The sequence below is a fragment of the Podarcis filfolensis genome (assembly GCF_964270895.1).
Source record: "Podarcis filfolensis genome assembly, chromosome: 14".
In the NCBI taxonomy this organism is placed as follows: Eukaryota; Metazoa; Chordata; class Lepidosauria; order Squamata; family Lacertidae; genus Podarcis; species Podarcis filfolensis.
In genome coordinates, this window is record NC_139616.1 from 2,835,823 (window position 1) to 2,860,275 (window position 24,453).

Below are 24,453 nucleotides of genomic sequence, written 5' to 3' on the forward strand. Positions count from 1 at the left end.
ACAAGCACCAGGAAGGGAACTGGCTAGGAGGAGGGAAGAGGAGGGGGTGGAGGTTATTGGTTTTGTTTTGTTCATATTTTTATTATGTATTTTGTGTTTTTTTATCTTGTATTTTTATACTGTGAACCGCCCTGAGATAAATATACTGGTATAATGTCTGCAGCATCATCAACATGCTTAAAAACACTTGAGCAGCTTACCATGTAAAACTACCGAAACATGCTTACAGTCCAACATGTATACAAGCTCTGCGGAATGTTTCAGGAAAAGTCTAGACCAAGACAAAAAAAGCCTATATTAATTTATTTAAATTATTTAGAACTATTCAATACTCAAGCAAGTCCACTATTAGCTTTATTTTGGAATAAGCTGTGCACTAAAAGATATTTGCAGAGGCAAACTCACTTTAAATCTCTAGTGAAATTTAGTTTCCCAGAATCATATATGTCCAAGAACAACATTTTTTACAAACTGTGTAGACAATCTCATTGAGTCTCTCACTTCAAAGTGACACAGTGCTTGTCAATATTTTATCTTCTGTACATCTAGGACAGGGGTCAGCAACCTAAGGCCCATGGGCCAGTAGTGGCCCACGAGGCTTGTCTAACTGGCCCATGGTAACCCCTGCGCCCCCCGCTCTTACTGGTGTGGCGACCGACTTCCGGGTTGATGGCGCCTGTGTGCATGCACACGGGCGCTCCTCCGACCCGGAGGTGCACTGGAAATAGTGTGTGTGCACACGTGTGGGACGGAGAAGCGCCCATGCGCATATCCTATTTCTGGCCCACTTCCAGGTCGGAGGAGCGCCGGAAATAGCATGGGCGCATTGGCGCTCCTCCGACCCGGAAGAGCACGTGTGCGCACACACCCTCCTCTGACGGATGGAGCGTCAACCGGCCCATCCTCGGATAAGGTTGCCGACCTCTGATCTGGGATGCAAATAAATCTGTCAACAGAGATGTTTAATTGCAGCTTCTGCACATACCTCACATACTCTAGCCAGTGTGAATTATCCAGTGAAGACAACCATTTCTCCTCCGTTTCTTCAAAAGGTTCTGTGACCAGAAGAGAAAAGAAGTAAGAAATCATGCTCCCCATATTTGAAAGATGAGGGTCGTATAGTGATATTACTGTCTTTAGAGGAGTCAACTCCCAGCAGACTCAAGCCAATTGCCCATTCTCCATTCCTCACTTAATCAACACCTCCTGTTCACTCCCAATGCAATCCCATGATGACAAAACGTCAAGGTGTGTTAAGGAGATATGTGCATTCCCTGGCAAGGCAAGCAGGCCAGGATGCAATGATCTAATAAAAGCCATACTCTCAATACAGTGTCTTAAATGACAAAAACAATTACATGGGTTGAGTGCCAGGAGGGTGTAGAGGCTTTCTAGTGTTTTGCACTGTGTCACATGTAGGACTCTCCCTGTCGGAGAGAAACCGTGGGTGTGTCTGAGGTGCAATGAGTGCCTGGCTGTGCAGGAACAAGTTCATTCCATTGAGGCCACGGTGGTAGACTTAAAAAAGCTAAGGGAGGCAAACATCCTGTTAGGGTTGTTATAGTTGCATCCTACTTCACGACGATAGCTCCTCTACTGTCAGGGAGAATGAGCGTCTTAGGCAAGGAGAGTGGCACTCTTGAAGAGGGAAATACTCCCCTTAGAAGGGAACCATTCATTGGGGACAAACTAGTATACTTCCGGAAACCAGCTGCTGAGAATCAAAGGAGCGCAGTGCACTGTTCTGCTCAGGTCCTGCTTGTAGCTCCTGTGAGAACAGGTTACTAGGCTAGCTGGGCCACAGGACTAGTACAGTAGGGAGAGATGCCACATGTCTCTTAACTATGGTTAAGGCATCAGGGATGGGCTAGTTCCCCTCAAAGGTACAGCACAACCTCTCCCACCATTTATCCACAGTTTGTTAACTTTGCCATTAATTATCATCCTGCTAATTAGGGTTTTCAAACCAGCCTAAAGTCCCTATTCTACTCCAGAAATGTATGAACATCCTTTTAGGCACAGACAGTATTCTCCAGGTCTTCAGAATTAAAGGTCCCTAGGAAGCTGAGGCTCCAATACTTTGGCCACCCCATTAGAAGAGAAGACTCCCTGGAAAAGACCCTGATGTTGGGAAAGCGAGGGCACAAGGAGAAGAAGGAGACAGAGGACGAGATGGATGGACAGCGTTCTCGAAGCGACTAAAATGAGTTTGACCAAACTGCAGGAGGCAGTGGAAGACAGGAGTGCCTGGTGTGCTCTGGTCCATGGGGTCATGAAGAGTCAGACACGACTAAACAACAACAAGGAGAATGTGTAAATAGGTGTGTGACAATCTGAACTTTTTATGTGGTTTATTATTGTAGATCATGGCACGAGTAAAGTAGGCATAGCTTAATATGCAAGGGGGGGGGGTCCTCATTATGAACTTTTCTTGACCTTGGTACTAGTCTATCTCAAACATGTTCTAGAAGGCATTGACGAGACATCCTGAACTCGTAATGTAAAGATCAGCACATGTAATCTAGTTACCAGCACCTGTAAAAGAATGGTTTCCACACAGATAATAGTAAAATAACTTTAACAGGAAACAATCAAGGATAACCAGTTTAGTCATCACTCACTAGGATTATATTATTTTAACTTTCAATCAAGCAGAATAAACAAAATGGGAAATAGACAGAAAACTCTAGGAAGAGACAACAGAAATATTGGAATTATAAGAATTGCTCATCTAGGTAAAAGTTCAACCCTGCTTTAATTGTAATTTTGCTGTCTGAAGCAGCATTAATATATTCTGTCACTTTCATTTCATGTTATAGACCAATCTTTATTCCGTTTGTGTGAGAACTGCTTATGGCTTTTCTTGTGTATTAAGGGTAAACACACAATCATAACAAACATCTTATAACTCTAGAAAGAGATCCTAAACAGCTGGATAGTGTGTGAATGAATACATGTTAGTGAGGGACATGCATGTGAATTCAGACACATACATTGTACCATATGTATTTAGAAACACATCCTACCCATTGCTTCTTCTGAAAAAGTTAGTGCTAGTGTTCTCAATGCAGGGCCTGCAAGGCTCTGTATTCTCCTGGATATCCTCATCCAAGTGGACGGCAGCACAAGGCCTTCACCATAGGAGCATTGGCTCCTATTTTCAGGATGCAGCCCAACATCGGGTCATGCATTTTGGGTGGATGGCTATTAAAATGTGCACCTCCTCAAGATGATGGGAGCCACAGAGCTCCTTGGTTAAATGCAGGGGACAAGGAGGGATGTGTCGCTGCCAAGGACCTTCGGGCAACTGGGTCCTTGGTGGAAGGTGAGCTCCACTTGACAGGCATCTTCCTGCCTGCATCTTTCCCCTTACACTTCCAACTTTATGGAGACACAGAGAAGGCACTCTGAACATTTTGAAACCACTCACCCCCCCCCCACATGGCAGCTATTCTGGCTGCACCTACAAGCAATTCTTAAAATTTTAGATTCTGCTCACAGACCCTGAAAGGTTGGAATTCCTGTCTTGAGATACCCAACTGCACACTTTTTACAGAAAACAGCAGCCAAGAACATACCATTGACACACAATTGCTTGAGTTTGAGAAAGGCAGCCTGGATTTCTTGGATATTTGGCAGACTCTTGTCCAAATCAGATTTGTAAACATCACTTCTTTGTGGATGGCTTCTAGTGACAGCATTGCAAATCCTAGCATAAAAAAAAGTACTGAAGCAAAGTTGGTCATGAAGGGAAAGTTTGTGTCCTAAGAGTATTTCCTTCCCCTCTGGCCTAAAAACTGATAACAAGCATTTTCACCAGCTGACTGGGCATGGTTGCAAGTGTTTTTTGCAATGGCAAGCTGCTGCTTTCCTATTTTGTGGGGGTATGAGATATGAAAGAACCCTGTAACCAGGGAACAACTGGCACGATGATGCCCTTACTTATGGGGGCCAGAAAGCACAACTACATACCTTCATATTAGCACCCCCCCATCTCCACATAGCCTTCAACAACCAACAGAGAATCTGATCACGACCCTCAAGTGGGACTAAGTTAACAATGCTTTAGAGCAACTAGCTTATCTAACTCAACACTCAGGGATATTCATCTCCTCTGTCAACAGAATATGAGATAGTAGATGTGGCACATGGTGCAGAATTTGATCACTAAGTTCTCTGCAGAAAGGCGAGTTTTTAAGGGTCACAGGCAACATTTGCCAAAGGTCCTACTGTTAGGTGAAAGGACGTCGGTTCTGCCCCACAGATACTTCTCACAAAGATTAGGCATCTTACCCTTCACTTGCACCTTAACATATTTCCTACTTGCTTCTATGCTACATTAAGAACACACACATTTTCCAAAAATCTCCAAACTCAGGGTAAAAGGGAATCTGATTTTGCTCACTAAGCAAACAATACTACCATCTTTACCGTTGGTCTATTTTTCGCTGTTGCAACTGGTCTTTAATGCTGGCCATTCTCACAAGTGCGCTTCCATTGGAGTGATTCCAGCACCACATCTAGAAGAAAGTGAATCCTTTATATTGTGGATACAAGGCAAGGTACAAGTCTTGAAAAGGACTATTTTCAACAAGCCTACAGCACCTCTAAACGACCATAAGAAGCTCACTATCTTTGTGTTCATGAAGGAAAGGTCACAGGCTGCTGGTTGTAGCTGCTGAAGTTCCAGAAAGCAAAATGATCTTCAGCATTTAATTTAAAGCATTTCTATACCATCTTTCATTTTAAAAAACCTAAAGGTGGTTCACAATAAAATTAGCGTGGTATTAACAATATCTTAAAAGATAGCATTCAGGAGCCAGGGAAAAATACAACCGGGTACTAAATGTAAAGGGACCCCTGACCATTAGGTCCAGTTGTGGCAGACTCTGGGGCTGCGGCGCTCATCTCGCTTTACTGGCCAAGGGAGCCAGTGTGCAGCTTCTGGGTCATGTGGCCAGGATGACTAAGCCGCTTCGGGCGAACCAGAGCAGCACACGGAAATGCCATTTACCTTCCTGCCGGAGCGGTACCTATTTATCTACTTGCGTTTTGACATGCTTTCGAACTGCTAGGTTGGCAGGAGCAGGGACTGAGCAACGGGAGATCACCCTGTTGCGGGGATTTGAACCGCCGACCTTCTGATCGGCAAGTCCTAGGCTCTGTGGTTTAACCCACAGCGCCACCCAAAAAGCATGCTTTTTGCAAATGCCAGAAATACATTGTGAAGTGTGGCCTTCACAAGGCTAAAATATCTGGAATAGTTTCTAGGGTTGTCCCTCCTACCCTATGGCTACTACCACCCACCCTACAACCCTACAGAACTCTATTCCCTCCTGCCCTGCACAATATCTTAAGAACAGGAGTCCATCAAATCCAGCATTCTGTTCTCAGCGATCAGCTAGATGCCTATGGTTAACCTGCAAGCAGGACATGAGCACAATCACACTCCATTAGCTCTTTTACTGCTATGATATCCTCATCTGCCACCTCCCCTCCCTACACTTCATTTGGGTGGAAAGGGGGATTTTTCCCTCCATCTCCCATAATACTAGAATTCAGGGTCACCCAATAAAATTGATAGGAAGATGATTTGAGACAGACTGAAAGATTTCTTAGTCCAAGAAATAATTTATGAAATTCATTGCCACAAGATGTGGTGATGACAGTTGAAATTTATTCCTCCTTGACTCTGACTTTCCACGGCTGTTAGATATGATGGCTATATGAAATCTCCAAATTCAGAGGCAGTGTACTTCTGAATGTTGCTAGGGTGCAATAGCAAGGAAGGGTAATGGCCTTGTGTCATGGGCTCTAGGCTTCCAGCGAGTCTGGCTGCCCAGTGAGTCCTCAATCTGATTCACCGGGCTGCCGTTACACTTTCCTTGAACCTTTCCTTTCTGACCCTGAAGGGTTTGGAACTCAATAGTTGCAGATCCCTTGCATAGTTGTGTAGCGGAGTGGGCTGCACTCTAGCAGGGATGCAACACTACCAATTAAGCAGCAATGTCAGCTTCACACTTACTGGCATCCGTCTTCCAGTGAAGGAGTAGGAGTACTGCTTGAGATCTTGATCCGCCAATGATGATGGCACAACAAAGTATTCTGGAAGACTTGGAGCCAAGACAAAATACACTCACAATAGTTACTTGGGAAATGTCATACAAGTCAAGTCTTTTTATATGCAGCATTGATTAGAATGTTAAAGCCAAGAGTTGAAGTGTCAATGTTTTACTTTTGTTTAGAAATCAACCATAGAAATCTTAAGATTAATCTGGTCATTATTATCTCTAATGACAATGCAGAGCTAGCCTATTCTTTACTAAGAAATGGAACCTAAACTGCATTATTTCAATTGCAATCTGAAAAAAACTATTTCCTCTTTCAAAAGCACCAGTTTTACCAGCCAGTGGCTCACAGACAGAGTGGTTAGCTATGTACCAATACAATTCATAACAGCAGACATGGCAGTGTTGTTTTCACAAACTGCATCAAAATCCGGTTGCAAAAGATCACTGAGAAGAGGCTCATTGCTAGGGAATGGAATTGTGCCCTGAGGCCAACTCTGCCTCTCTATCCCAGTGTGGTTTCCTGGCTATAAAAGAAAAGCAAACTTACCAGGTAGATATCATGTAGCCTTCATTCACTGAACATACACGCCATTCTGATGCTCCTGTTCTCTTGATCTCTCTATCCCAGTCAGAGTATGTCTCAAACAATGGAGTCAGCTGGCCACCACCACCACCTCCTCCAGGATCTATTCCATTCACTTTTTTTGCTAGAAGGAAGTGATTTTTTAAAAAGTACTTTCCAAGTTGTGCCATGCAAATAAACAGATGTACAATATCTTGCAGGAAACAAACAGACCTCCAAACTTCCAATGCTGCTTTGTATAAAACTGTTAAGTTATCTTGAAAATACAGCTGTGTAGGGGCCAGAGCACCCCCAAAGCATATTATTTTCCATTGTGTGTCTGGCCAAGTTTTGACAGACATGAACTTGCACTAAATGGGGGAACAAAGAGAAGTTCTGATCTACCCCTACCATATGTCAAATTAATTTAATGTGTTTAGTCTATCTGTGACAACACTATGCCATTTTAAGGAATGCTTCTGTTAATGCAAACTTTCATAAGTTTCAATGGATTTAGGATTAGATTCCCAATATTTTGAGGCTAAACCAACTACCATATTGAAAACTACCACTCCTTTCCTCAGCGGTTTAATTCTTAAGAGGTTCTTTAAATGAGCAACCTTCAAATACTTCCCCCTACAGATTACTTTGCTACAAAAAGTCTATGTGGAAGTGACTCTAGCCTTATTAGAAGAGCTTGGTGTTGCAAATCTATTATCTCACTGCAGCCAAGGAACCAAGACTGGGAAGAAAAGGTAGGAAGGGCACCATTGTAACACTCCCATGTGACACAAGCTGGTTCTTCTTTTCCAGCCAAACTACCTTGAACTCCAAAACTCCATTGAGCATGGCTTGTTTCTCCTCTGGCAAACCCAGAACACAGCAAGGGGAGATGAAAGCTCAGTCTTCATGGTGCATATTGACGAGCAAAGGGCTCTCTTCTAGCTTCAGAACTGCAATCACCCCCCAGCACACTTAGGCACAGATACATTTCTAGTGAGCTTTTCTATGCATGTAAACATGTACTACCACTCAAGTAGGACTGCTTATATGACACCCTCCATGGGTTCACCAAAAAGCTCCCATAAAAGTTGGCAGCCATGCTCTCACTCCAAAGGCCCCTCCAAAGGCTATGAGGGAAAGTAAATGTCTGCATTACCTGGATTATGGTATTTCTTGCCCACATATTCAAATGCAAAGAGGAGCTGAAGATCTGCTGGCTGGGAATAATGAGCTATTGCAAGGCACACCTGAACAGAGGGAAACAAAAAGAACTGGGGTGCATTGAGCTGCTTCCAACCACTCTTTACTAGAAGATACTAGACTGCATGAGGAAATGGCGGACCAGAGAAAGCAAAACTATGTGATTTTGTCTAAGGAAGGGCGAGCTGTATCCCTCCAACTTCCAAGTGCCATCACCTACTTTGGCTCTCACTAACAGTGATCATAATCAAAAGAGCTCCTTAGGCATACTCAAGGGCTGTGCCATACCCAGTGGACACCAGGCGTTGTAAAATAAACCATGACACAAGCCTGAACCCTCCCTGGGTGAAGAAAAATGCTTATACAGTTATCTGAATCCCAGCTTTTGTCACTAACGTGCTTTCTAAAATCCAATTTCCAATTTCATTAAACAGAAAGATGACTATGTTTTTTTGCTAGGCAGCTAGAGTCAGCAATGGCTTATTCTTGGCTCTCGACATTTTTCAGAGGGAAGCATCACTCCTTCTTTATCCTGAGGGCCCTCTGTGCAACTTGATATACAGTTTCAGTAAGGCTTGAAGTTGCAGGAAATTGAAAATAAAAAACTTTTAAGGAATCTGGGGAACTAGTTTACATATTCACAATGTTTCAAATATAAATTTACTGTGTTACTTCAAGAACACGTATATAATGTATATAACCTGGGGAAAATGTACTGTTTAGTATATTTATGAAATTAACATGGATAGGTCTCTAGGTTTTATTCAGCAATAACCAGCATACCAAGTGGCCATGCTATGCCATGATGTGAATGAGCAGTAAAACTGCAATTCAATGAACTTACCTAGGAATAACCCCCACTCTGGGACTTGTTTCCAAGCAAATATGGGTGGTGGTGGTTGTTTTGCATGTTTCATATTACCTGTAGACAATATTAGCTAGCCTGATGCCATGTTCATTTGTTTTATATTGTGTTTCAGCCCAGAATATAATCTCCATTTGAAAATACCAGCATAAGTTTATTTTTCTACTCAGAACTGATACCTAGGTAGATGTTGCAGCAATGCTATTATCATCTCTGAATAGATTTGCAGTTGTGTGAATTAGCTGCATTACCATATTATTTTAAAATTCCACTTTAAACATATTCCCACTCATTCTGAAAGAGAAGAAATGTTGCCCATAGATTCCATTTCAGGCATTTTGAAAAAAACATTTCCATTGATTAAAAAAAAAATCAAATTGCTAACTTTATCCCATGGAACAGTTCTAATCTTCACAAAGTCCATTCATTCTCACCTTGACCAAAGCAACATACAGACAAATATAGGCAAGGCCTAATACCTCTGCCTTGTTATTACACGTGTTGCACATTTTCTTCCCCTATAAATCCTTACTTGCATTTTAACAAGGGGAAAAGGAACAGAAGCAGTCCACAGGATTTTGTTGAAAACAATGGCCTCATGGATTTTTTGACAAGAGAAATTACTATCTACCTGGAAATCCTGATTTATTTTTCTACAAAACGCCTGGTTTGTTTGCTATTTATGCCTAAAACAGAAACTACACATAGTGGTGCCATTGTCCAGGGCTTTAATGAAAGCAGTTTCTTAATGCCAAATGGCAAATTCCTTGAACTTACACGGAATGTCATGGAAAAGGAGAAAGTTCAAGATTTTTCTGTCTGCCATGAGAAAACATTTCTCTATTTCATTGCACACACTGCCCCACCCAAGTGCTTACTGGGCAAAGAATAAACTTTTAGGATACACAAGCTAAAGCTCTTGAAATCAGCTCACAGTGCAGCAAAAGCAGTGCTGACGTCTGCTTTCATATACAAAAAGGCCCCTCTTCCCCCTAAGTCACCATGTAGCATTGAACATATAAGATATCTACGTATAGGTTAGCTTTTGTTGATCCACACCGCTTAAGGTTTACTGTACTGCCATGTGGCAGATGATATATGCTACCACTGCCTGTCCTTTTCTTGGGAGAATTTTGTTAAACAAAAAATAAGCAAGGGTTGGATCCAAAGAACCCCCTACCCTTTCTTGCTACAGCTGCCTCCTGAAGTCATTCCTGAGGGTTGGGGACCCCTTTAAAAATGTGTGGAAGCAGCATGGGTGATAAAATGGTGAAGACACACTTGGATCAAAGCCAAATATATAGAAGTCATAACTCTTCTTGGTAAGACCACTTTCCAAGCAATCCTATACAGTATATATGTCTGCTGAGAAACAAGCCCCACTGAGTTCAATGGGTTTGACTCCCAGGTAGTTGCCTAGCCCTATTACCAAATCAGACCAATGGTCCATCTATCTCAGCACTGTCTAAACTTTTTAAACTCTCCCAGCTCTACTTGGAGACCTTCTGCATGCAAGCCAGCTTTAATGTCTTATACTGGCAATGTGCTTTTGGGAAAAGTAGAAGAACAGCCATCGAACACCCCACAAAAACTAAATACAGATTTTGCATGTCGGCCAATCACTCTTTCCCATCCTACCCAACTGATTCTTCTGTGTAATGATGCTCTGCTCTTCCTCTTAGAAACTAGCTGAGGAAGGTTTTTATCTTCAACTGCACTCACATCAGAGAATGGGAAGAGATCAAGAGCACCCTGTATAACAAGCAACATTGTTTTTTAAAAAGAGTTTCCTGCTCGAGGCAGGCAGTTTTGTCAGGCAAAGCAGGGCCGCTGGAGAAACGGCCACAGCCAAAAAACCTACAGCTTCCTGGCAGTGTGTACGATAACATTTGCACTTTGCTACTGAACAACCCTTGTTTCCTTTCTATAGAGCAACCTGTATAACCCAAGCAGATACAGGTGCTCCCGAAATTAAAAATGCAAGGAATAAAATAAAAACTAGTTTTCTGATATATTAATCATTAGCCCATGCCAAGGTTCAGAAATTTTAGCTGTAGTACCAATCTCAGATAAGCACCTCCCCAATTTCAATAGAAACTGTTGCTTTGGACTGCAACTTAAAAATGCACCATTTCCTTTGAAGTTGCTGACTTCTTGTAGTTGCTTCCACTTATCTTCTCCTTCCCCTCCCTTCACTTCCTCCCACACCCACCTTATTTGTCTTCCTTGAGAATTTTTAGCTGTAGTTTGACAGCAAAAACAACTGAATAACAAATTTAAGCAACACGGAGTTTTGTGTTGTCCCTCCGCCCCTATTTAGTCACCACCTTATAGCTCAAGCTAATTAGTCACTATGAACATGTACACATATGGTCAGGGAAACTGAAAACAGAAGGGCTAATTCACTGCAGATGGATTTTTTTTATTATTCAGTAGGTTATGGGACATTGTCTCCTATTCTTTTAGTATGACAAGGGAAAAAAAGCAAATATAGTAGAAGTTATTTTCTAAATCTTCATGTTCTAATTTGCTCTTAAATAAAGGGGTTCTGGAGAGGGAGGAGGCAAGACTGCAACCCCCTCCCCAGCTGCAGCATGCAGATGGTATCCAACTAGGCTCACCCATTTTGATATGAAGGCCACCAGATACAGAAGATGCAGTCTGCTACATACAGCCTTTATGATTTGACCAGGGAACAATAACACTCCCTTGGCAACTACTACCGGGGATTCTTCCCCATGTCACATTCCAGAGGAGAGACTCAGGAAGGAAGCAATGGAAGATTTGATGTACTTTTGGAGACTTGAACCAAGTGTGCAAACACAGTCAGCTTTATTTGTAGAAAAGAAAAACCATTAGCATTCCTCTTCTGTCTTCCCACAGATTGTAACAGGGACCTCCTTCCAGGCCGGTTAGCTTTGTTTAAGCAGAACAGAAAAAATGCTAAGGAAAATTACCAATAAATATTTTGGATCACTTTATTAGTCCCATGCAAACAGCTACAAAACTTATCAGGAATTCTTCTGCAACAGAGAAAAGCCTAGGGGGCTTCCTCTGTTTTCAGAAGGAAATAGGAATGTGATTTTAAAACGCAAGGTTACAAATGCTTAGAGAGAAATACTATGGCGAAAGCAGAAGTGTAGAGATCAGCCCAAACACCGGCCAGTTCCCAAAATCTACATCTGCCTGTTAAGTGAGAAACTGTGATCAATACCAACCAAGAAAGAGAGCAGCATGAACTGGCTCCCACCACTGGTCCTATGCAACCCCTCAACTTCTTCAAAAAAACCCCCAAAAAACTGAAGAAAGATGGTAAAGGCTCAGATGGTGCAGATTTTAACCTTTCTGGCCCCCTGAACTGTGATTAAGGTATCAGGAACAGACTGTGGGCATTCATTGCTTCCTTCTTATAGCGCAAATTCTCACCTCTGCTGGCTGACGCTAACAAGCATTGCTTTTGTAGCCAAACCAGGGTTGGAAGTGGCCTTACATGCCTTGGGCACAAAAGAATACATACAATACCATATTTAGCACTAAAATAACATAATGCTACATTATAGTTAAAGCAAGCTGAAGAATGGGACGGGCACAGATAAGTGGCTTTTCAGCCTTTGGCATGTTCTTGATCTAATCATGGTTAGGAGATTCGGCATTCTGCATCTCACTATCAAGGTGCTGGTCATGTTGCTCCCTCAATCACACATGCACAATGTTTGAGTCCCAAATCATGCATTTCAAGTACAGATTCTGCTAATACTATCAATATAAGCAATGTTTATATTGCAATGTATATACTGAGATCTTCAAAGATCTCAAAGTCCAAATGTCTCCTAGTTACTTCTTATGGGAATGAAATTTTAAGCATTTCATATACAAGAAATACCAGTGTGCTGCACAAGAAAGCATGCTTAAGGCTGATTCAGTCTCTGTATTGGTTTCTGGATATTAAGTATTTACAGTTTTCACTTGAAATTTGTTTTTGAGTAAAGCCCTTAGCTCTACATATAGCTCTATGAGAAATTTCTCTTACTTATTCAAACCTTTATTAGGCATTATACAAATAAAACGATAAAAGAAAAAGTAACATATAAAAGCCTTGAGATATATACAGAAAGGCAGCAGTTGGCTACATACATATATATATATATACATATAAAATCAGTGGTTTTCCTTGTTAACCTGCTCCTTGGAGGACTGCTACCAAAAACTCGGCTACCCCCGCCGTTACCCTTTGGTCAACGTCGGATAGGCAGAATCCCACACATTCACCTTGTTGGGGCTCCAGACCACCCAAAAGAGGGGGCAGCACGCGTTGACGGAGCGTACTGTACAATGGGCACTGAAAGAGAATGTGCTCTACCGTGTCCGGGACATTCATAAAACATCTGCAGAATCTCTTGTTTCTAGGGATGTTTTGATATCTTCCCCTGACAAATGCTGAGGGAAAAACATTCAAACGGGCCAGCATAAAAGCCCTACGTTGGGCTGGAATTATTAATTTGGTGACGTAATTGGCTCTGCTATCTAAGATATTTAAATCATAGAATATGGGCGAGCAAATTTTGTTTACAGCTGCCATAATATTTTGCCTCTCGACATCCTTTAGTCTAGTTAGGATATTATGGAAAATGTATTGCTCATTAGAATTGTACAGGGGCTCCAGCTCGATGCCTAAAGATTCAATCTTTTTTTCGAGGTACTGATACCATCTTGATTTGTAGGAGTCTTTGAGCAAATCAGCGAGCAGACTTGATGGAGGGCAGCGAAAATGGCAGCGTAACCAGTACTTTATTGAGGTGGACCAGGCCCAATATTCCATTGTGTGTATGCCTATTTCTGCACACATTGTTTCATATTTGATCACAGCTGGGAGTCCAAGAATACGTCTCAGAAAGCTGGAGTGAATCTTTTTTAACTCACTATTATATGCTTGGACCCATAGCGGGATTCCATAGAATATCTGGGATTGCACTTTTGTTTGGAATATCTGATTGGCCGCAGGAATAAATTGATTGCCTTTCTGATAATAAAAACGGGCAACTGCTGATGAGGTGCACTTTGCCTGTTTTATGGCATTTGTGCGATGATTTGCCCACCCTAAATTGCTCTGGAATAAGATTCCCAGATACCTATAGATTTTCACTTGTTGGATTTCTTGCCCTCTTATTTTCCATTTCTCTAATTTCCAACCATTCGAGAAGACCAAAATTTTTGTCTTCTCGTAATTTATAGAGAGCTTGTTACATTCGCAGTAAAGGATCAGAGAAGATATAAGACGTTTCAGACCCAAACTCGTTAATGATAGTAGAACAGCATCGTCTGCGTATAATAACAGAGAAACTGGTTTCTGATTAAGTTTAGGGGCATGTGATTCTATTTTTTGAAGGTGATCTGGCAAGTCTGATAAAAATAAATTAAATAGGAAGGGGGCAAGAATACACCCTTGTTTTACCCCTTTCGAGTTTGGGATGTCTGATGAAAGGTGACCTTTGGTGTTAAGTTTGACTTGACAGATATTGGAAGAGTATAAATTTTTTATTAGGGTCAATAAGCGCTGATCAATTTTTAATTCTGCGAGTTTCCTCCACAGCTTTGGGCGGTCAATTGAGTCAAATGCACCACGAAAATCTACAAAAGCGGCAAATATCTTAGATTGCCTTTGAGATCTGTATTTTTCAACCAAATGCATAAGTATAAGGCAGTGGTCTAATGTAGAGCAACCTTTGGAGAAACCTATTTGTTCTTTCCCTGGTAAATTTAGATTTTTCATCCAGGTAAGGAGTTTAGATAAAAGGTGCTTAGCGTAGATTTTCCCTATCACTGATAATAGGCTTATCGGTCTATAATTCCTTGGTTCTTTTGGGTCGCCATTTTTAAAAATTGGGATAATTATTGATCTTAACCATATCTCAGGTATGATCCCATATTTATCTATGAGGGTAAACAATTGAGCTAAGGGTTCTGCCCACCAATCTATATAGGTCTTGAATAATTCTATTGGTAGACCGTCTGGCCCAGGAGATTTCCCCCGATTTGAAATTTTTAACTATCTCTATGAGAAATTTTTTTTTTTATGAGAAATTTAAAACCAAAATAGCAAATATAACAGCAGATGCCACATTGAATGGACTTCTTGTTCTTTCTTTAACCAAGCCTAAATATTCATCCAGTAGTTTTTAAAACAAGTGCAAAATGCTAAGCATCTGCCAGAGAAAACTCTGACTTCAACTTTCCAGGAGCTACGTGTAAATTTTCATGTCCTAACCTTTGACTACTGGCAGCTCAAAGGACAGCCACTGTCAGCATAAAGCCAACCGTTTCCATTTCTAGTATCAACAAACCCTCTACTGTGAAGTCTCAGGGGGTTTAAAATGAACCATTAGAGTATTTGAGTCTTCAATCCCTACACTTTCAAACTGTAGTTTGAAATGGGGTGCATTTTAGATTGGGCGATGACCCAGAAGTGGGTTTTATTGGCTGAAGACTAATGCACTAAAACTAGAGGTCAAAGTAGATGTAGGAAACCTATGACCCAAATTACCTACCTGCTTTCTTTCTTTTAAATTACCATGTCCATGCAACTGCTTTGACAAATGGGGAAATAAACCTAGATAAATAACACTGCTATTTTTTACTAAAGCGGAAGGTTCTGGGCAATCCCATCATGAACTCATACTGCATCTAGTTTGGCTCTCAGCAGTTTAGGGAACAGACACCAAAACAGATGGTGGGAAGGTGTGCGAGTGACATTTTAGAAGGTGGACGCAAGCCTGAGTGAGAGGAAACAAGTGTTCATTTACCTGAATCGTGGTTCCAAAAAAACAGAAGCCCCTTTTACTGTGTATTAAACATTTAAGGAACAAAGATATTAGAAGACTGGTTGCTGCAAAGACAGGCAAAGAACACATTCTGCAACTGCAAGAACCAGAAAAAAACCTAATATGGTAGTGATGAAAAATATTTTTCAAGGGTTAGAAAAAACACAGAGGCCTGGTTTGGATGACTGTATTTTTGTGTTTGCTTATTAAATGGATACACAAGTCTTTTGCTCGAGTGCACCACTCCTTTGCAGTGCACAGCAATCAAACCATTAAGTCTTTAATTAACCATGGTTTCTTCTTTTCTTACAAACAATAGTTACCAACTTTGGAACAACCCAGGATATAACACAAACTTATTGGTCTGGCTGCTACACACCATGAAAGATGGAGCAAAATGACTGTATATGCAGGCAAAAGGCTTGCAAATATATTGGCTGAATAAGCCAGTATATGTTTTTCCAAATGCCACCAGCATTAAAAACACTACCCAAAATCTTTCATCTCCTATTAAGTGACTTGGCTTAGCAACTGCAGGATTCATGAAAATGATACGCAAGTTACATTTAAGATAAACAAGGAAATTTATTTAGCCATAAGCCTTAACGTTACATTAAATGGGCTTAAGTGCTAAGCAAGATTTCACCACTTAATTACTTGCTTCATGTCTATATGGGATACAGTAGAGCTAGCTAGCTCCTCCTCAGAATCAGCCTATGATAAGAGTTACTATTCCTACCTTGTAAGCCAGATGTGTATAAATGTGAGTGAAAGGGATTAGGACCCCATGACCTCGTTCTCACTGTGGTCTGGGCTGCACCACTCGTGTTGGAATGAAGGTGGGGGATCACAAGACTGAATCTCCCCCAAACCAATTCCCTCCAAGGGTTCAAGCTTAGCTTCTCCCTGATGTGCTATGCGGAAGGAATTTTTTTAAATACAAAGGTACATTCCATTATGCAAGTCCCCATCTGCAGAGGCAAGTGTTATAGTTCACACACAAATCTACCACCTCAATGAGAGCCAGGTCTAAGTAAAAACACATTTCCATTGTCACTTCAAGCAACTTCAAGATTCTAGCATGTACTATCATCTTACCTCTATAGTTTCAAAGTTATTCACTGATGTTTATGGTGGTAAATGGAACGATTAACCCATGGATGAAACACAAGTAACCAGTTTCAGATACACCAGAATGGTATTTAATTATTTGGCAGGTTTTCATTTTGAAAGAAAAACCATAAATTGTTGGCTAATTCTCCATCTAGGCAATACTCAAGACAAATATCAGACCTGCTGCAATACCTTTTTTGCACTTTCGGGTCCTGCTTCATCAAAACGAAATCTGACGATACGAAAGTCTTTGCAGTAAATTATTAATTCTGTTGGGTTAAATTTAAGCTTTTGGTTGGGGCCGAGAACTTTCTGTTTCCTCTTTGTGTCATTTACTGCAAGAGAGAGATTTTTTTTAAAATAAAAAGGAGACAGTTATGCATATAACAAATAACCATGTTATGAATGCTTAACAGAAACAAACTGATATACAACAGCTCCCATCTGAAGAGTACATTGCTTACTATTCATTTATTTCGATTTAATTAGAAAATGTATAAATAACTTGATAAAAGTTTTCCAAGTGGTGTACAAATAAAATTTTCCCTTGTGTTTCCTTCATTCAATTTCAACACTAACAACTGCACCTCTGGTCAGAATCTAACCCACCTCTGTACTATTGGCATAATTTGGCATAATTTGGAACTACTGGCCCAAGAGTCAACTATACATGCTGTCCAAACCACGTAACTCTTGCATGGTGTCCCTGTTGCTTTGGGTTACAAATGCTTCCTATTTCTTAGTTCAGTTTCATTTAGAAGGCATGCAAATCTGTTGACCAGAGATAGCAATTTCTAAAATGTCCTAGTACAGTATACAAGCCCCTTTTGCAAGCCTCTTAGAGACTTGTGCTAATAACACATGTCCTGCTGAGCTGAACGATGGTTACTGCCTGGAAAGAACACTAAGGTGTGGTGCACCCCCTATGCACACTTACATGGGTGTAAGCTGCATGGAACAGATCTAAATCAGGCTGCCTGCCACATTAACTGGCACACATATTTTCATAGAAAATGGGAGTTGGAAGGGACCCAAGGGTCATCTAGTCCAACCTTGTGCAATGCACGAATCTCAGCTAAAGCATCCATGACAGATGGCCACCCAACTTTTTTACATTTTTACCATTTTTACAGGCCACAGAGACATTCAAAAAGGAAATTCTAACTATTCTTTTTTTTTTGCCAATTTATCTGTATTAGTTTTCCAATTTTTTTACAAATCAATATCAAATTACATAAAATTAAATACAATTTTTTGTGACTTCCCGCCCTACTTCCTGGATGCGTCCATAGCTTTCCCTGTTGCTGCATTATATTGCATATTTACTCTAATTCACATTCCATTTCTTAAAAATAATATTTTTTCATTATCCATCAGCTGTCCATTTATCAATTTATTTATAATATACAGTTAAATAAATTTATATTTATTTATTTAAATAATGTATATTTATTTAAATTTAATAAATGTATATTTATTTAACAATTAGATTTCCAATATCAACAAGTGAGGTCACTAATCCCTTTACATCTTGCATGTATAGAAACCTGGCATTATCCTTTCCCTAGTTGTTTGCCTTTACTTTCCAATTCCACAGTCCATTCAACCAAAGTCCTTTCCTGTCTGAATCCTCTTTGGTGTGTGGTATATTTTCACATCACAAAGCTTGTAATCTGTGGTTACTTATTGTGTTGAGTTCTCAAGGACAACCATCTGGCTCACCATCTGGCAATCCAACAATCATCATCACAAACATCAACCCAAAGAACCAAGGGAGATGTACTGTAATATCCATAACTGTCAACTTTTCCCTTTTCTTGCGAGGATTCCTATTCGGAATAAGGGAATTTCCCTTAAAAAAAGGGAAACGTTGACAGCTATGGTAATATCTTGAAAACTTTATAACCAGTACAAGCCCACCTCTCCCCTTTCACAGTCAAATCACAATTCTTGCACTCTACCATTAGGAATTCCAGATTACCTTTTAGGCAAATAAGATCTGCTCCTTCTTTGCAGGGTTAATTATATTCCAACAATCTTTGTCTATAGTAAATACACTCAGTTCCAACATCCCAAATTTCAATTGTGCCCTTGAGATCTTTGTTAACCAAAGCCATTTCCTGTCCAAATCATCACTGGTGTAAGATATATTTTCATATCACAAAGCTTGTGGTCTGTTATCAATTATTAAGTTGAGTTCTCAAGGACAACCATCTGGCCCACCATGCAGTCTAACAAAAATCATGACAGACATCGACCCATGAAGCCAAGTGGGGAGGGGGGTATACTGCAATATCTTGAAAACTTTAACAAATCCATGCCAACCTCTCCCCTTTCATGGTCAAATGCACAAATGGATCCACTCCTTCCTCACAGGTTTTAAGTATGTTCCAACAATCCTTGTCCACAGCAAATGTGCTCAACTCCAGTGTCCTGAGATCCTTATTTACGTCCCTTCCCCATTGCCATTACTCCACCAACTCACATACACAGTTTCTTTCCAACCAAATCCCAGATTTATTCTCTTTTACTAGAAGTTTACTAGACTTGTTAACTTTTATTCTCTTAATCAAGAGGGCATAGATGCAACAAAAAGCTTGCAAACCTTAATACAAAATATAAACATCCACCCCTCTGCGCTTCCAGCTCTCATCTATGGCAGGAATTACCTTCTTCACAAAACCTCAGTCTTAACAGCCAAACTGTTTGCAGCTTACTGTTCTCATCTTCTCCATAGGGTGCCTTTAACTTATATCCAATTATCCGAATTGAAAAAGAAATCTGTCATTTGCCATGGCAGACATAGAGGCTGACTCTGTGATGGAAAGCTTAAGACCCAGTGCCTCACCCCTCCCTGTCCCTCATGGAGGCAGGGAGCAGGCACAAATGGGGACCACAGATCCCCTGGAATTTTCTCGAAACGTTTTGGGATGCATAGCACCTCAGTTATCCCCCTCCACTCCATCAAAGCTTCTCTTGAGCCCCAGAGAGCTGCCACCATAGTCACAGGCAAAACTGGAAGCTGGGAATTCTGACTATTCTGTTTTAATTTCCTAAACATAAATGTACCCCCCTCCAAAGCAAAAAAATTCTATCTTTCATATCCAGCTCCTTAATACGTACCTGTCACTATCTGCTCAATGCATGTTAGAGCAACATCATGTTCTCCCAGGAGAAGGTTCCTGTAATGGAATTTCTGGAATACAGGAGATAAGTTCATGATAAATACCACAACTCACTTTATATTTTGGCCTAATAATTGTGAAGATGAAGTATGATGTATGCTTTGTTTGGTTAGATGCAATCATCTTGAGGGCTGAGGGTCAATATTTTATCGACACTCAGTGTAACATTAAGCTAAAAATATTCTCCTGCAAACTACATTAGAGAAACCAAAGGAGGGGCAGTAATCAGTAGTAGTAGCAGCAGCTCCCAACAAAATATTAAAAACACAATAAAACATCAAATATTAAAAACTTCCCTGTACAGGGCTGCCTTCAGATGTCTTCTAAAAGTCATCAAGTTGTTTATCTCCTTGGCATCTGGTGGGAGGGTGTTTCACAGGGTGGACACCACAACTGAGAAGACCCTCTGCCTGGTTCGCTGTAACTTCACTTTTTGCAGTGGGCCAGAAGACCCTCAAAGCTGGACCTCAGTGTCCAGGCTGAATGATGGGGGTGGAAACGCTCCTTCAGGTATACAGGGCAGGGGCTGTTTAGGGCTTTAAAGGTCAGCATTAACACTTTGAATTGTGCTCATGCCTTTAGGACCAGCATTATATGGTCCTGGCAGCCACTCCCAGTCTAGCTGCTGCATTCTGGAGCAGTTGTAGTTTCCAAGTCACCTTCAAAGGTAGCCCCAGAGCAAGTACCACTCTAGCAAGACAGGGTGCAGGTAGGTAGGGTCTTAGCCGTCATACCAAGTGGAGCTGGTAGACAGCTGCCCTGGACACAGAATTAACCTGCACCAAAGAACATGGTGGTGTGCTTTTTTAGGGCAGTATCTCATTACTATCATCTGGCAGTTTTTAAATTTCATTTGGTCTAGTTCTTATTTGTATATTTTTAATGTCCATATAAGTATTTTCAGCATTTGGTAAGATATCTGCTGTCTCTTTCCTTCTTTTATTGATATTTTAATACTAGTTTTAACTTATATTGTGCAACTGTTTTGATAGTACTTTGGTACCTCGGGTTAAGTACTTAATTCGTTCTGGAGGTCCGTTCTTAACCTGAAACTGTTCTAAACCTGAAGCACCACTTTAGCTAATGGGGCCTCCCGCTGCTGCCGCACCGCCGGGGCACGATTTCTGTTCTCATCCTGAAGAACAGTTCTTAACCTGAGGTACTATTTCTGGGTTAGCGAAGTCTGTAACCTGAAGCGTATGTAACCCGAGGTACCACTGTATTATGCTAGATATGTTTACTATTTGGAGTGCCCTAAAAGAACTTTAATTCATAATGCACTGATCATATTGTTGTGTACCTTTGGAATTTCATTCCAAACTATTCCTATTTTCTTGTAAACTAAAACAATAATCTAGATGTATGACAATAACATTCCCCGCTAAAATTTCAACACGCAAGTAGGCAAATCAGCAGGACCTGCATCATTATCAAACTCCAGTGTCTACTTTTAAGTTTATAAACAAAACAAGACTACATTTGCAAAATAAGCAATGTAAATTACGATCAAAGCTCGGGCTTGCTGTTCTCTTCTAGGAAAATGCTCTTTGCACATGTGGCGATTCCCCACTTTGTACACACCAGCCATCTATCTCCTCATGTAAGAAAATCAGGAAGCCCCAGTGCACACAAGAGCTGATGAATGGGAACCATTGTTGCTGAAGTGCATGGCAAGTTATATCAAATTTATTTTCATTCCAGGCACTTTGTTTTGCACCGATTTTCAAATTGAGAAATTGGTTTTGCACCATTTCTAATTCTTTAATAGCACTCTCATAATTTTTATTCAGATTTGTCATGGCCAATGGCTAGTGCAATAAAGTTATTTGGATTGGATTTTCAAATTCAAAGAGTGTGGGAAAGAACTGATGCTTTAGCAATTATTTATCTTTTCTTTTAAAAAACAGAGAGGGTGTGCCTCTCTTAAGATGCTGAGCACATAGTACACAGTAAGAGTTGGGACCACTGGCACTCTGGCTCTTCCCCTCCAAGGCTGCTTCACCTGGTAAGTAAGACTTCTATAACCTGGCCTACAGAGAGGCCTTTTAAGTAAACCAGAAGGGCTCTTCTTATGTTAGATACATTAATCTTTATTATTATCAGAGCAGAAGCATTCTTCATCAAGGTCAGGAACGAGAAGTGGCCCATCTCTCAACCAACACCACCCCTCATTGCCAGGCCAGGTCCCTGTTCTCCAGCTTCTAAGCCGAGCTATCTAAAGAAGCCGAGTATGCCTGAGTATCAATCTTGTTATTTATTATGGCTATGACAGATCAACATGGCTATCCATCTGAATCTGGGTATCAATGGGCTACCTAGCTCTCAGTGAATGTGCAAAGCCACCAAGGGAAGTGCCCAGTACTAGGAAGCAGATCCATCTGCTTCAGCCTTGTCTTTCCCTGGTATTGCACACTGCCGAGGCCATTAAAATGACAGCCAAGTAATTCAGAGATGTGCTGCAATTCCATGTTTGTTGTGGAACCCACAACTTTCTGTCCATTAAAGCAGCTGCAGACAAGTCAAGGAAAGTGCATCACCAACAGTTTTGGCATGAGCTGGCAGTGGCCAGTAAGAAGAGGATGGATGTGAGGGTACTCCTTGAGGTCACTCATTTATCATATTTTTACTCACAGTTTCCCATCACAGAAGCCCTGTGGGGTAGGTTAGGCCAAGCAATTGCAACTTGTTCAAGACCACTTAGCAAGATTTACCGTTGGAAGCCAATATGAACCTTGGTCTCCATGCAAATTCAACACTCTATCCGCTTTAACACACTGGGGTCAGGGTAAGCAACGTAATATTAAGCATTCAAAATCTGGCACATTAGGGCTGAATGAAGAATCCAGGAGAACATATGGTAGCTAACATCAGGAGGAGCCCAGTAGACCTATGTGTGGCTATTCTGCTGCTTCTCCCTGCCTACACACCCCTCCCAGCAAATGCAGGTAATTCTGAGCCAAGGTATTCAGCTTGGTTCAAGATAAGGAACCTGGAATGGTTCGGGAAATTAAAAGGCCTACTCCTGGAACATGTATGGACTCAGGATTGCAATTGCGCTGGCTACAGATGAGTCCTGCTACAGCAGACAATCTAAGCAGGAGGTCATGGGTACAATGGATGTCTGTCTCTTGGGTCCTCTTGTCAGCCAAGGGCAATTGTATTATGGAACTCAATAGGCATAGAAACCAACCTGAAGTGGCAAAGGATCATCTGTAATGAAGGATATCTTGAAGTTGCTGCAAACCAGCTTTCCCCACAAATCATACTGACTTGTATTTGTTGCAATGCATTTCCTCACAAAGTTCACTTCATTCACCACAATTTCACCTTTAAAAAGGGGGGGAAAGCAGATTAAAAGAAGATTCACTCAATGTCTTAATCACAGCAACCTGCAAGGAGAAAATTCACACCCATGAATCTGTGATTTTATGAAGTAATTCTTTTGGGGGAGGGGGAATTAGTTGTGAAGCAAATACTGAATCTCCTTCGTGAGAAGCTTAAGCTTTACTTCAATGTATCTATTGCTTGGGTCATGTATTGCTTGGGTCATAAAGAATTACTAAATAGAACCTATTAATCAAGTAATCCCAATCTGGAGAATAAAAAGCTTCATGATACCCAAGTATCTTTACACAGGTATGGGGGAACCTGTGGTCTTCCAGATGTTGGTCTCCAGCTACTATCAGCCCCAGACAACGTATTCAATCGTCAGGGATGATGGGAAATGGAGTCCAGCAACACCTGGAAGGCCACAGGTTCCCCACCTCAATCCTATGCAAAATCTGAATTTCAAGATGTTCATCTCCAGTTACTAAAAACTATTTTTCTCTTCTATACACCAAGAGCCCTCCAAATATTTTAAACTGCATCCTCATCATGATATAAAATTTATTTAAATATATACATCATCTTTCAATGGCTGTTTACAATAGCTAATAAAAAAGAAGAGGAGAGTTCCTATTCCTTTCACAACACTGTTCCTCTTAGGTCATTCTATAAAGCCTTTCAACCCTTGGATCATTCCATCCCTCTAGACAGTCACACCACTTTTAATGGGTTAATTAATCCAGATCTGCAGACTTCAATTTCAAAGAAGAGATCATCAGATTTGTTTAGAAATATACTGACAGATACAACCACAAGACCACAGCAGAGTATGCAGAGGTGGCAGTGAAAAGTACTCTGCATTGCTTGCTGCCAGACTAAAGAAAAATGGCTTTTGTGTCTATGCCCCCCCAACAGAAAATGACAATAAGAGACTGGACAGGGGAGTATGGTCATCCTCCATCCTTATTTGCAAGGCTGGGGGAAGATGTTTGATCTTCTATTCAACCAGCAAGGCCAAAAAGGTAGAAAGAACATAGGTCACTTGTTGTGCTACTCTCCCATCCCAAACCTGCATGATCCAGCAAGCGATAAATTGACTTGCAATAACCACTCAAAAAACCCCACCAACTTTATTTATTTGCCAAATAATACAGTTCAGGAGTTTGGCTTCACTAGGGAAAGGTAAGCAGCAAAGCTGGCATTTGCTCTCTATAATGTTTAAAGTGAGCAACAGTGCAGCTTCCTTCACTTTCCTTTTCCATGGCATAAGCTGTTCTGAGGGCAGAACCACAGTCACTTGTGTGTGACT

General features: G+C 41.0%; 1 protein-coding gene across 2 annotated transcripts in view; it reads right to left on the reverse strand.

Moving 5' to 3' along the window:
- MTMR10 (myotubularin related protein 10) overlaps nucleotides 1-24,453 on the reverse strand; it is a 55,090-nt gene that overhangs the window by 13,459 nt on the left and 17,178 nt on the right. Inside the window, exons 3-12 of one of the 2 annotated variants that reach the window (XM_083586442.1) lie at nucleotides 23,008-23,144; nucleotides 19,756-19,828; nucleotides 16,825-16,967; nucleotides 7,793-7,883; nucleotides 6,619-6,778; nucleotides 6,026-6,113; nucleotides 4,432-4,520; nucleotides 3,579-3,709; nucleotides 986-1,055; nucleotides 201-271 (exon numbers count right to left, since the gene is read on the reverse strand). In XM_083586442.1, coding sequence (XP_083442568.1) covers nucleotides 201-271; nucleotides 986-1,055; nucleotides 3,579-3,709; nucleotides 4,432-4,520; nucleotides 6,026-6,113; nucleotides 6,619-6,778; nucleotides 7,793-7,883; nucleotides 16,825-16,967; nucleotides 19,756-19,828; nucleotides 23,008-23,144 — 1,053 coding nt within the window. Of the gene's footprint in view, nucleotides 1-200; nucleotides 272-985; nucleotides 1,056-3,578; nucleotides 3,710-4,431; nucleotides 4,521-6,025; nucleotides 6,114-6,618; nucleotides 6,779-7,792; nucleotides 7,884-16,812; nucleotides 16,968-19,755; nucleotides 19,829-23,007; nucleotides 23,145-24,453 lie in introns of both variants that reach the window. The other variant, XM_083586441.1, reaches the window with a different exon arrangement.